Source organism: Cebidichthys violaceus, unplaced genomic scaffold, assembly GCF_023349555.1.
Source record: "Cebidichthys violaceus isolate CVI_PGR_0920_01 unplaced genomic scaffold, fCebVio1.0.p SCAF_15, whole genome shotgun sequence".
In the NCBI taxonomy this organism is placed as follows: domain Eukaryota; kingdom Metazoa; phylum Chordata; class Actinopteri; order Perciformes; family Stichaeidae; genus Cebidichthys; species Cebidichthys violaceus.
Genome location: NW_027176318.1, coordinates 11,716,976 through 11,730,017, shown reverse-complemented (window position 1 = coordinate 11,730,017; position 13,042 = coordinate 11,716,976). Strand labels below are relative to the sequence as shown.

General features: G+C 43.5%; 1 protein-coding gene across 2 annotated transcripts in view; it reads right to left on the bottom strand.

Annotated features, from left to right (window-relative positions):
* Positions 1-13,042, bottom strand: part of abca4a (ATP-binding cassette, sub-family A (ABC1), member 4a) — a 30,187-nt gene that overhangs the window by 4,498 nt on the left and 12,647 nt on the right. Inside the window, exons 12-39 of one of the 2 annotated variants that reach the window (XM_068710069.1) lie at positions 11,529-11,734; positions 11,273-11,449; positions 10,847-11,069; positions 9,540-9,761; positions 8,947-9,151; positions 8,777-8,854; positions 8,406-8,630; positions 7,687-7,864; positions 7,466-7,597; positions 7,236-7,375; positions 6,957-7,094; positions 6,171-6,349; positions 5,925-6,027; positions 5,140-5,345; positions 4,697-4,751; positions 4,474-4,554; positions 3,358-3,533; positions 3,118-3,242; positions 2,891-2,989; positions 2,607-2,796; positions 2,267-2,361; positions 1,921-1,953; positions 1,624-1,729; positions 1,442-1,516; positions 1,140-1,309; positions 793-970; positions 576-691; positions 58-205 (exon numbers count right to left, since the gene is read on the bottom strand). In XM_068710069.1, coding sequence (XP_068566170.1) covers positions 58-205; positions 576-691; positions 793-970; positions 1,140-1,309; positions 1,442-1,516; positions 1,624-1,729; positions 1,921-1,953; positions 2,267-2,361; positions 2,607-2,796; positions 2,891-2,989; positions 3,118-3,242; positions 3,358-3,533; positions 4,474-4,554; positions 4,697-4,751; positions 5,140-5,345; positions 5,925-6,027; positions 6,171-6,349; positions 6,957-7,094; positions 7,236-7,375; positions 7,466-7,597; positions 7,687-7,864; positions 8,406-8,630; positions 8,777-8,854; positions 8,947-9,151; positions 9,540-9,761; positions 10,847-11,069; positions 11,273-11,449; positions 11,529-11,734 — 4,059 coding nt within the window. The remainder of the gene's footprint in view (positions 1-57; positions 206-575; positions 692-792; positions 971-1,139; positions 1,310-1,441; positions 1,517-1,623; positions 1,730-1,920; positions 1,954-2,266; positions 2,362-2,606; positions 2,797-2,890; positions 2,990-3,117; positions 3,243-3,357; positions 3,534-4,473; positions 4,555-4,696; positions 4,752-5,139; positions 5,346-5,924; positions 6,028-6,170; positions 6,350-6,956; positions 7,095-7,235; positions 7,376-7,465; positions 7,598-7,686; positions 7,865-8,405; positions 8,631-8,776; positions 8,855-8,946; positions 9,152-9,539; positions 9,762-10,846; positions 11,070-11,272; positions 11,450-11,528; positions 11,735-13,042) is intronic. The other variant, XM_068710070.1, reaches the window with a different exon arrangement.

The following is a 13,042-nucleotide window of genomic DNA, read 5'->3' as shown; positions in this document are numbered from 1 at the left end:
GTGATATGGAAGAGGCATGGCAGACGGGATTTACAGAGACACGCCCTGTGGTCTTACTGTGGTGCCTTCAAAAAGGTCCAGGATGAAGGTGATGGCGCTGCTGTTGATGCCAATGAAGAGGTTGATGCATGACAAAGAGACGTAGGCTGTGCTGGGGACACTGAAGATGAAGGACATGGGGTACATCATGGGCGTCACAGACCATCTACAAGAGATCAAAGAGAGCATCAGTTAAGCACAATGATGTCATGATTCATTACACAATGGTATGCTAGACACACTTGTTTTTTGCAAACCAGCTCTGAGCATTATTGTAAAAAAAATTATATATATATATATATATATATATATATATATATATATATATATATATATATATATATATATATATATATGTGAAGATATTGCATATTGGCACAAAACATGCAATATTTATTGGCAAAGGTTATCGACAGTGTCAACTCAGAAGCCAGGCTTGAATATTTGAATTCAGCTTCATAGTTTTAGGATTGTATGTCCTTCGCTGTTAGAAACAGACTGAACACAGATAGAGCTTTAGAAAGACAAATGCCTACCCGTAAAGCATAAGCAGGGAAATAAGTGGCTGGAGGTTGGTTGGAGAGGTGTAGCACTTCTTATCAAAAAAGATGAATATTTCCACCACCATCGCTGCACTGATGGAGTAATTCAACTGGAGAAACAACAGTAGAAACAATGCTCGTGAAGAACAGAAAGCCTTTTGACATGTGGGTGTCTTGAACATCGTTGTTTCATGTAATAGGGTTACTGTACCATGTCCCAGAGGAAGTTGGCCATCCAGTAAACCAATGGACTGACACCACTGACAAACTGCAGGTGCTTGGCCTGGGTGACCCGCTCCTGAATTAAGTAGAGGACGAAGCTGGCTGGAACAAAGGACATGGCGAAGATGACGCAGATGGCCACCACTGCATCCACGGAGGTGGTCAGGCTGGGGAAGGACAGAGGAACATTTAAAACCTGAGTGAATCACTAGGAGCTGATCTAGGTGTCACACCTTGTGACACTACTTATTAGAAACTCCTCACGTTTCCTTACAATCTCCTGGAAAAGTTCCAGACTTTGAACTGTAATTGGATACATGTCCACTGGTCACTCACACAGTGATCTCAGAGAGCTGCTCCTTGGTGAGGTTGAGAGGGTGGTTGATGGCAGTGATTCCATACTCGTCCAGGTTCGCTCCTTTGGGCAGGTTTGCTCGGAGGATGGCGTTGTTGGCCACATTCATGAAAGAAACCATGGCATGCCATCCCTTATTGTTGTACCAAACCTGTTGAAAGATTAAACACATGCATACTGTTAATAACACAGACATGTCATCTATAGTCATATAGATGACATGTCTGTGAACAGTGAATGAGGCAGACGGATCACAGTGATGGTGAGGCTTTGTTGGACTGACCTTGACACTGTCTTCAGTCTCCAGGTACCTGAGGAACGTCCCGATGTCCTCCAGCGTTTGTTTGGAGCAATTGCCCTGCAACCAACAATTGAAGGCCCAGTTACAAAAAACAAATCACAGAAAAGCCAGAACACACAGAGACCAGGGTAAAAGAGCACAAAGACAACATTTTAAAGCCATACCCCTGTGACATTGAGCAGTCGTCCCAGCTGTGCTGCTAGATCCTGGATGGTCTTTGGCTGCAGCTCTAAAACAGGAAGCTGTCCTCCCACTGATATACCTCCATACCTGGACATCACAGAGGAAACCCTGCTGACATCTACAGCTACTCAAGCCCAAAGCTGCACCAGACCATAACAACCACTGGAGGGAGAACTGCTCCACCACACATAACACATCCGTCATGTAATCTACTGTATTCAGCCCTTATTGGACCTAACTGTAATCCAACAATAAGCTAGATAAAAATGTGAAATTACCTTTGTTCGTTCACCCAATATTTGCTCTTCAAGCTGAAAGAGATTAACATTTCAACTTTAGAAAAATACTTTAGCCACTAAAGTGAACACTTTTGTATTTTTACATTGAAATACTGTAAATGTTTTTGTTACATGTACACATCTTGAATAAACCTTTGATGTCAAAGAATTATAGTTTTTCTATTTTTATGCAACTATAATTTATTTCAACATTCTAAAAGTTAAGATCAATATGGAGCAGAGAATGTTTAGTAAATCTGTGATTTTTGATAAAGTAACTTCATCTCAGTTTGCATTCAGTTTTTACTTTGTGGACAAGAGAGTATCGGTGCACAGAATCTCATACCTGGTTCTGATGAGGCTGGGGTAGGTCTTCACCAGGTAGTCAGAGATGTTTCTGCCTGTTAGGTCCATGAGAACATCTCCTGTTGACTGGATCCTCTAATACACCAAATAACACACAGAGTACATTTAACATGAGAAACTCATCAGCAATGGTGGACCTCCAAATGTATGACTTCAGATACAGCGGTTCAATGCACAATACAGACTTTAATAGTGCACTGCGAGGATTGATAGTGTGTGTGTGTGTGTGTGTGTGTGTGTGTGTGTGTGTGTGTGTGTGTGTGTGTGTGTGTGTGTGTGTGTGTGTGTGTGTTTTCAATATTAGTGACCCAACCACCTACCTGTGGAGGTGGCAGGCCTCCAGCTCCTGCAGGACACACAGGGAGCATGGTGAGTTTCCTGGGTGTGCTGCACTGACAGGTTGGAGATGGGTGGAGGAAGCTCCATGTCGGGCTGGCCAGCATGTCGATCAGGACAGGGTTTACCAGGGGCATCTCCCACTCCGTGGTGATGTTGTTGCATGGGAAATCTCTACCAGTGGGAGAAAATGACTGATGTAGTTAAACAAGACAGCAAAGAGCACAGTCTGGGTAAAAGAGGATCTACATTTGTGAAGGATACTCACTCCAGTGGTTCCTCCGCCATGCAACGAGTCCCAAAGCCAGGCTTGTTCAACAGCACCTCACCAAAGTATCTCATGTGAGCATCCGCTGGACGCTCATTACTGCAACGGACAAAATCAGAAGGTGTATCTGGAAACATTGTTGTCCAATTCAATAGAAAGTATTGTACTGATCTCAATAAATGGGAAAGCTAAATAGTGCTAGGTGACCTCATGTCCACTATACCCACCTGAAGAAGGTGTACTGTCTCCCATACATCCAGGGACTGAGAGTCAGACTTTGATATTCTCCGAAAGGAGGAACGATCAGCGTGAAGGTCAGCGCCAGGAAAACAAAGCTGGCTGGTAGCACAATCTACCAACGACAGACACATAACTTCCCACGTAGCAACTCTTAAAACATGACACGCTATCAAGAGTACTTACAGTGCTGCATTACACCATGGTTTGATACATTATAGCAAGGTTACCTGGGCAAAGAAGTCTTTGTAGGAGCGTGTTGCGTGATGCAACCTCTTAATCAGCAGAGCAAAGAACTGTTTGATGGTGAGACACAGCCCTCTGACCTGGTGGGATCCCCTGCCTGCAGCACCTTCTGGGACATCACACGGGCCCTGGCCATCGGTGTGCAAAGCCCCATCTGTCTCTGGAAAATAGAATATAGAGCTCAAGTCAAGTTGCACAGGGAGCGTACATGCTAGATTAAAGAGGCCAGCCAGCAAGCCAAGCACGACTTCTGTGAACAGTGATCAAAAGGCATTTACCAGCAGTGTTCTACTAGCCTCAGGGATGTGGTTCATCATCTTAACATGCTACTAGTGCGCCAGTGAAAGCTCCGGAACAAAATATATATGTATGATGAATAGCCTACATCACCAAGCATGAGTTCTCTGCATTGCACTGTTGTCAGGAAAAACACTTTTGCCGGTTTAAAATTAATGTTTAAAGCAATAGTTTGACCTTTTGGGAAATACGCTCGTTCATTTTCTTGCGGTGGGTTCGATGAAAAGATTGATTGCACATTGTGTCGGTAGAATAGATATGAAGCTAGTGCCAGCAGTCGGTTATCTTAGCTTACCACAAAAACTGGAAACAGGAGAAGACAGCTAGCCTTGCTCTATCGAAAGGTAACCCCAAAAAACTAGCTAGCAGCTCTTACTCATTCTGTTTTATTGCATTTGTTAAATACATTCAACAACAAAAAAAGAAGTGCAGAAACGTTACGTTGTACCTTTACAGGTGGAATAATAACTTTACAAGACCCAATGCTGAGATTAAGGAAGGAACTAGACCAGCTGAACTAACCAGCTGCTGGCTGTATCCTCATATTGACTGTAAAGACTGAAGAAGTGAGTGGTGTCAATCTTCTCATCTAACACATGCAAGTTGAAATTAGAGGGCGTTTGCAAAAGTGTCGAACTGTTCCGTTAACTTCTCAGTTGATCTTCATTTATTCTCGTTTTTCAAGGAAGGAAGGTCGACTGGTTTAATTTTATGACACATTATGTTCATAAGCCCTCTTAAATCACTTTGCTTTTCCCACAACAGCATTTGTGCAGAGCTGTTAGCTGAAAGCTGAATGTCACCTTTTGGTGGTTCCATATCAACTGCCGCTCTGTTGAATCCACAGAGACTAGCTCGACAGATCTGTCGCAATGATGTCTTGTCTAAGAAAGTTAGAGAATGGAAAACAAAGGATGTAGTCCACGTTAGGGGGCTACGAGATCTAGGACTACACATTCAGACACACAACAAATCAACAGCACCAGAAAGACAACTTCAGGAAAACTTCGTAGATTTCTTTCTTACCTGGTACACATTTCCTGGTGGTTGCATTCCCATTAGCAGTGACCTTTAGGAAAATCTACAAAGAAATATATATATTGTCAGGATCTGAGATTAACAGATGCTCTTCAGTACAAAGCCTGATGTAACGGAGCCCAGTCACTGTAACGTGAATGTCAGGAAGCGTCTGTTTGACAGATTGTCCCAATGAAACTCTCCTTGCTATCAAATCGCCGTTTAGCACTAGAAATGTAAATGTAGCTGTACTTGTAATATAAATCATAATGTGTTATTCAGTTAGATCTATTGCCTCATTTATTTTATTCCTGGGACTGAAGTGTACATTTATAAGCATAAATAACCTTTTTTCATTTTCCTAATGAATCACAATTGCACGTAGTTGTTAAATACAAAGCGGTGTGATTACTACAGCTGCTCCCATTTCATCTGTTATTATCTCCACGCACCTCCTCCAGCGATGTGTCGGACACACCGAAGCTGCTGAGGCCGATGTCCAGCAGGGTTTCCTCCAGCTCCCTGAAGAGGCTGGCATACGCCCTGGGCTGGAAGTTCTGGTTTGGTAGCAAGTAGGTCAGCTCCTGGCCAATTGCCTCGATGAGACGAGCCTCTGGCACGTGATGGTGGATCAGGGCGGTGATGTTTTCCATGTTACCTGGAGATGAGAGGTAGGAGATGATTTTGTTTCAACTTCCAGCACACAGTGATGGCTTTGATTGTTTCGGTTAATATCATATTGCCTGCCCTTTACCTCTCTTATAATGAACATGTTAAGTAGGCAACCAAGAAAACAGAATATCTGACAACTGACGAGAAACAATGTGGTGTAAGAAAATTAAGAGTGTCCAAAATCACAGCAGTGAAGGAAGAAAAACGCATTACATTATTAATAATAATAATAATAATAATAATAACTTTCTTTATAGAGCACCTTTAAAAATAGAGTTCTCAAAGTGCTTTGACAGAGAAAGCATTAGAAACAATAGAGCACTGGTTTGACCTTTAAAAGGCCTGCAGCAGTACATTGAGTACAGTCACTGTGTTTCTAGGTGTGATGGCAGCAGCTTCAAGAAGTAGGCCGACTACAATCCAGCGCAAAAGAGACAAAGGGATTGTATCCATGCAGTATTAATTTAGAAGCTGACACGACTAAAAACAGGTTTCAGGAGATTGAACTTGTGAACTCATAACACAGTGATCTCTAAAGTTACAGTAACAAAGTAATGGAGCATACCATCCATCTGTCTGTCTTGAGGCTGGATCTCTTCCTGCTCCACTTTAAACTTTGAACACTTTGAACATGTACAGGAGCAATCATCTGTACGATCACAGCTGGCCTGCAGAACAGAATGTTATCAGAAACCATAATGTGTAAGTACTCGTGTATTTCTGGACTCGGTAACATACAAATCACTGAATGCTGTTTCAGATACTCTTCTAGCCAGACAAGAACTACACACACAAGGCTCCAAGCTCGCACCTTTGGAGCATTGTGTTTCATTCGTCGTACAAGAGTGAGGTAGAAGCCAGCGCCAAAACAGTTCTTGAGGAAGATGGGGGAACCGCAGCAGTAGAGGCGGCCCTGAGACATGATGGCCACCCTGTCGCTGAGCAGGTCAGCTTCGTCCATGTGGTGGGTGGACATGATCACTGTGCGTCCTGCAACGTGAGACAGAGAGGGACGACGAGGGACGACGAGGGACGACGAGGGACGACGAGGGACGACGAGGGACGGGAAAACAGAAACACGTGGAAGAAGGATTGATGTTTGATGAGCTGGCCTGAATGTGGAATCTTAAATTCAGAAGGCCAAAGAATATATGACATCATTGCTGTAGTTAAACTGAACGCGTCTTTCACAAACACAGAGTCTTTTATTGTGTACGTAACAGATTAAGTTCAGAACTTTAGATATCATGTCGACATGTTGTCCATAGTGTCATCAATGGTGTGGTGCCCAGGTTGGATTATGTTTGGCCTGACTAGACAAACCTGTCAGGTCTGTTCATCATCAGCTCCACATGTCATGTAATACAGCATGACAAGCTACACTGCTACTTTGGTTATAATTGTTTTCAACCCAGATCTCTTCTAATCGGTTTATATACAAGGTTTAAATGTCTAACTGTAAGTGCATAATGACTTCATATAGAGCATAATAATAATAATAAACACGTGTGTGTGTCTATCTGAGGGGGCAAGGCCTGCACAGCACCATGACATTAGGCTTCTGTACCTTCTTCTAGCCAGCAAGGATCAGACTTACCTGCACGGTATTTGAGCAGCAGGTCCCAAATGGAGCGCCTGGAGTAGGGGTCAACCCCTGAAGTGGGCTCATCCAGGATCACCACCTTGGCCCCACCAACAAACGCCAAGGCAACAGATAACTTCCTCTGCATGCCCCCTGCATTAGAACATCATAAAGTACTGACAGCGCACATGTCATAGTGTGTGGTTTGTGTGGTAGTGAGTATAAATACACCTGTACATACACCTGCATCCCGCACACCAGCTTACGGGGGGATGAAGAAGCACCTTTACAGACCTGAGAGGTTCTGGGTCAGTTCATCTCTCTTGTGGGGAAGACCCAGATCCTGCAGCATGTTCTCCACCTCCTCCTGGGCCTCTGCTATTGGACGGCCTTTCAACAGCGAGTAGAAGAGGATGTGTTCCGCTACAGTCATACTGAGAGAACACAAATGAAAGACGGGGAAACAATAATTACAACTATACAATGTTTTTATTTTTTATCGCAATGTGTTGAGAGCTACATACTGCTGGAAAAGGATGTTGTATTGAGGGCACATTCCCAGAGACAGACGGATGTGGTCCATGTCTGTGCGGATGTCTTTGCCATAGACGGTGGCTGTCCCTGAGGTGGGAGGGAACATACCGGTCAAGATGGACCTAGGATGAGGAGACAGAAAGAGTAAATGAAGACTACTTTAAAAATGTTCAGGCCTTGTAGTTATTGTGTGTGAGTATGTGTGACATACATGGTGGTGGTCTTCCCAGCACCATTTTGGCCCAGAAGGGCAGTAATCTGGCTCTCGTAGAAGCTGATGCTAAGGCCGTCCACGGCCGGTGTGGAGCTACCGCCGAACACCTTGACCAGGTTCTGGACACAGACGCCCTTCACCAGGTCGACCGGCTCTGCTTCAAAGAAGGGCTGACCTGCATAAAGCAAAGACAACCAGATCACCGACCACAACCAAGCCATACTACAATCAACACGTCATATTTCTGTCCCTTTTGTAAAAGTAAAATGTTTCTGAAAGACACATATGAGATCAGGGGACTGGAATGAAATAACAGTTTATAGAAAAGTTTCAATCACTTATTAACTAAGCATGGAACTGAGAAGTTAGCAGCGTGTGTGTTTACACACACACACAAGGACACTGAGTTCCCACAATGACCCTGACTGGCAGAGAGGGAAAGTGAGAGCAAATAGAGAGAGGGCTTCAATCCCTGTGAGATACTACATCTACATAATCAATACGTTACGTAATTAATTATATATGGAAGGATGCTGTAACTGCTTTTTCAGAGATGCTGATAGGCAATACAATGTAGCTGTAATGTGCAATAATACAGTTGTGATGTAGCTGTGTGTCTATTATACCCTGGGGTAGAAGCTCTCACAGGACGTCACAATGTGAAAGTGTTTCATTCAACACACCTCTCTGTGTAACAAACCCAGCTTCGTACACACCGTCTTTGGTCTGGTTCTCCTCAGCCCGGCTCTCCACCGGCCTCTCACCCTGATCCTGGTGATCACATGACGCCGTCTCTTCCAGAGTCTGGTCTTTCTCCTGGTCTTCCTCCTGGTCTTTCTCCTGGTCTTGGTTGTCCTCCTCCTCTTGCTTCTGCTGCTCTCCTTGTTTTTTGTTGGTCAGCTTATCAAAGCCTTTTTTATCCATATCCAGCTTGCTGTTGTCTTTGGAGACAAAGTAAAAGATTTTAAAGCAGACTTGGGACGGAGCTCGGTACATTATGTCACAAGATAACAGTCTCTCCTCTAAGCATACATGTTTTATTACACACAGTACATGAACAGGGAAAATGGTAAACAAGTGAGCTTACCTGAAGCAGGAGCCACACTGTTGAGCCAATAACAGGGCAGGAGGGGGAAGTAAAATGGTCGACCAATTCCATACTGGCCTGTGACAGAAAAATATATAAAACATGATATATAGCTACAGTAAATAAATCAAAATAGAATCTAACCCTTCACTTCTCTCTTATACACTGACCAGGGAAGACATTGTCCAGGTACCAGGCCAGCGCAGCATACAGCACAGCATCCAAGCCCATCATGCAGATGGAGGTGAGAAAGGAGAACTCGTCCCCCTCCAGAGGGCTGGTCTGGATGTTGTCCCACTGCAGACCCAGGCCCTGCTCTTCATACCGCGACAGGTACTCCGTCCCAAAGCCAAACGCCACTTGAGACAACAGACTCTGCGAGGAGAGGCAACGGTAAACTCAGCTTTCTCCTACATTTAAGGCTCGTACTACTACCAACCGCCTAAAATGAATTAATTCTGCGTTTAATCTAAGACTGTGACCAAGAAGTTTAGACTGTGTGAAGGGCCTCTAAATCACTCCTTAGTCTTGAGTTTGGCATAGTTATAATGCCTTGGGATCTAATAAGTCTGTGATACAATTAAGGAACAACTAGTAAAATGTTCTAAATCTCAACATCCTGTATTAATAATATACAAGAAGAGTCAAGAACTGAAGGTTCTGAGCAGTTCAATCCTGTGATTAATTACTGTATACATGGTATTCACATGTGTTCAACTGAAGCATGTTCCTTTAGAGAGAGATGCTGAGATGGAACACCCACCACCAAGATCTTCATGTCCTTGGTGATGTGGTCTTGCCAGGCGAAGCAGAAGACGTGTGGGAGGTAAAGTGCAAAGTAGATGATGCCGCAGCAGGCTGCTGCTAGGTTGGCCTGGTTGAAGAAGACACTGAGGAGGAAGCATTGCATGATGGTAGCCGTAGTGAAGGTGAGCAGGAAAAGGAAGAGGATGACGCCGTTGCTGTAGTTCAGGACCCTTCCTCCCTTTAGGCCGGAGACGGAGAGAAATAGGGTTTTCAGTTGCATTCCCTGAATCTGCATATGAATTATACCAAACATACAAACTGTAGATGTATTTGAAGGCCCAGGGATTAATGTTGGGAACCAAACATTATATATATGTTATACTATATACATTATATATAACTGATCTTTTATAAATGATAAATGTTGTTGTTTTGTTTCTTGAATGAGACTCAATTTTAGCAAAAACAGATTTGATTGCTTTGAAGAAAGTTGTAATGGATTGGTTCTTCAACATTAGATGAAAATATAATACAACATATTTTGTTATTATTATGTACAAAACAGAGTAAAATATTCCAGTCCAGAAAAACATGGAGTAATCTACAGTGTTTCTACATCATCATCTCAAACTCATCTTTAGTTTCTATATGAAATATTTAACAGTTTTGTAGGAGTAATTGCCATGTGAAATCAGGGATAATTAATACCATAATGGTAACACACAAATATACATTAGTTGGGTAAACTTAAAACGTTGCTTAACACATATCGTCCACTAGAGGGCACAACAGCCCGTCTCACAACAGTGTGTCAGCTGAGCCACTGGCTGGCAACAAGAGGTGACTTGTGAACAACAGAGAGGAGTTAATCATTGACTCACATTCTTCCAAAGCAGTTGACAGAATTCCCATGATGTCATGGTATTCACAGTGTTTCCATCAATGATTTATATGTATGGATCAGTAAGAGAAAGATCTCGTAGTGCCTCAGAGTAAAGCTGGGTGATCGTCGTCATGGTCAGAGACATTATTTTAACAGACTCATTAGCTTCACAGGAAGGTTAGACGTTTCTGCCAAAACATGGATTGTAGTCCAAAATGTAATAGCAAAAATGTCAACTAAAGTGAAACTGAAGGTAATCAGAAATGTGACAGGACAGAGTAGAGGATCGCCTGCACTAGGAGCTCCATTCATAGACTGCTTACTTTGCATTATCAGTGTTCCACTCACAGTGGCATCAGGTCTTCTGCCCAAACACACAGTGTCTGTGTGGAACTAATTAGATGGAGCAGGAATGAGGATCGTGGAATATTCTTCCTCACCATGATGATGGCGGTGAGGAGAGCGGTGCTAGTGCCCATCATAAGGAAGCTGTCAATAAACCAGGTGGACCAGATGACGCTGTTGGTGACCCCCATGGCCTTCATGGTCTCCTTCAGCCGGAGTTCCTTCTCCAGGACAATACTCTTGACAATCATGGACACAGAGTAGACCCAGGCCAGTACCATAAAGATGGGGAAACAGCGGTTCAACGTCAGCATGAAGCTGGATGAAGAAGAAGAAAGAGAAACAAGATGAAGGAGAGGGACACAGTTACTGAGGTGAGGAACCACAAATGTGTGATTCTCTAAATCTATCAGGTTCAGTATAAAAGAGTCCTGACTGTAAAGTCAACAAAACATCTGCAATGACTGTTAAATGTCATTACATTTTGTTTAAAATACTAAATGATCAACTTTTCCACTTACAGATCATCCACATAACAAGGGTAGGGCATCTGCTGCAGGTAGACACCTAGTGGCCACTCCTTTCCCGTCTGAGTCCTGATGATCCCGTGTTCTATTATGTCCTGGAGGTAAGCAAAGCCGCCCCAAACGTAGCGGAAGTCATCCATAGGATCAGCTCTGGGGCCAGGATCCCAATACCTGAGCAACACACACATAGTTAGTCTTTACGCTTATCATTAGACTGAACCCATCATTTCCATTTCACTTTGATTCTAACCTGTCTTTGACCTTATTGGTGCGCTCCACTGCATCAATATCCATACGAATCTTGAACTTGACATGAGATGGGACATCGGTGGTCCAAGGGTGCATGTTTACAAAGACGAGACCTGCCCAGAACTTGCTGTCCTTCAACAAGTCCAAGGCCCAATAAGTGACGGTGTCCTCGTCAGGCACAGCCACAAACTTATCCAGCAGCACACACTGAGTGAGGGAGCAGGAACAACACAGAGATGGTCATATCTGTTTAAGAATATTGGATTTTACTTTAAAGTTTCCCTTTCGGTCACTTACTTGAGTTTTACGTACACTGTCTCAAAATTGTAGCCATGAAGTGTCTAAACAGCCATGCTAGCATCTTTGTGAGGCTGTACTTATTATAGGTGATATAGAGGTGCTTTGAGCTAAATGCTACTTCAGCATGATAAGAAACTGACAATGACAATGCTAACACGTACCAGATGTTATATTACTTATGCATCCAACAGTTGCCAAAATATTTCAAGAACACCAAAGTCAATAGAAAAAATATGAATGTCTACAAATGTGTGTGCACATAGATCCAGGAGATGTTGCACTATGTGATAAGTGGACATTGACTTGCTGGTGGAGGTACAGAAAGGTCAGGGGATCACCAAAGGCATCCTGGATTCATCACCTGGGGACCACGAATGTTTGTAGGAAATGAAACGGCAATCTATTTAATTGTTTTTGAGATATTAAAAATCATGCTGCTAGCGTGGCTAAGAAGGTGAAACGCTGAGAACTGTCGGTGTTTGGCTCGAGTCACTGTGAGCTACACTAAGAAAAGAAACTTCAGCAATGGTTGTCTCTTCCCTGCAAAGCGTGTCTGATATAGCCATTCACTGTAGCCTAATGCCAACAGGGAGGGCCGTGATCCAAAAAGAAACACTCCAAACAACAACTCACCCTTGAGATTCCATGGACAAAACCCACCAAAACCAAAACACACATTCGCTTTGAACAAACAGACATGCATCCAAAATGCATGCGTATATGCATTCACAGACACAATGTACACTAAACACACCCAACTAATTATTCAAATCTCAAAGACTGTCCCTTAATTTGCCCAAGCATTCATCGACTAACACTGTTACGCATGCATACCACCAACGTGCAGCCAGCCAGCCATCCAGCCCACGGTCATTGTTGTCGCTTTATAATGGATGGTGGCTGGAGTGACAGCTGTAGCTAATCGGCCTCAATCGTTCCCACTCTCCCTGTCACACTCAAGTGCTGTAAGCTTCAACTTGGACAAAAACAAAGAGCACCAACCATCCACCCAGCAATGCCCCAAGGTGCCCCCCATGTCACCCCCCAGTGTGATAGGCCCCTCATCCCGATTAGCCTCCACAAGGAGAGGAGTGATTTAAACTTTGCTTCAGATGCATTGGTCCACTAAATGTGGAGGGCACTCACAAGAGGAGGTTTGTGATGTGTTTCTGTTTTTCTTTAATCCTCCACTCCATCAGCGGGAAACAAAAGAGA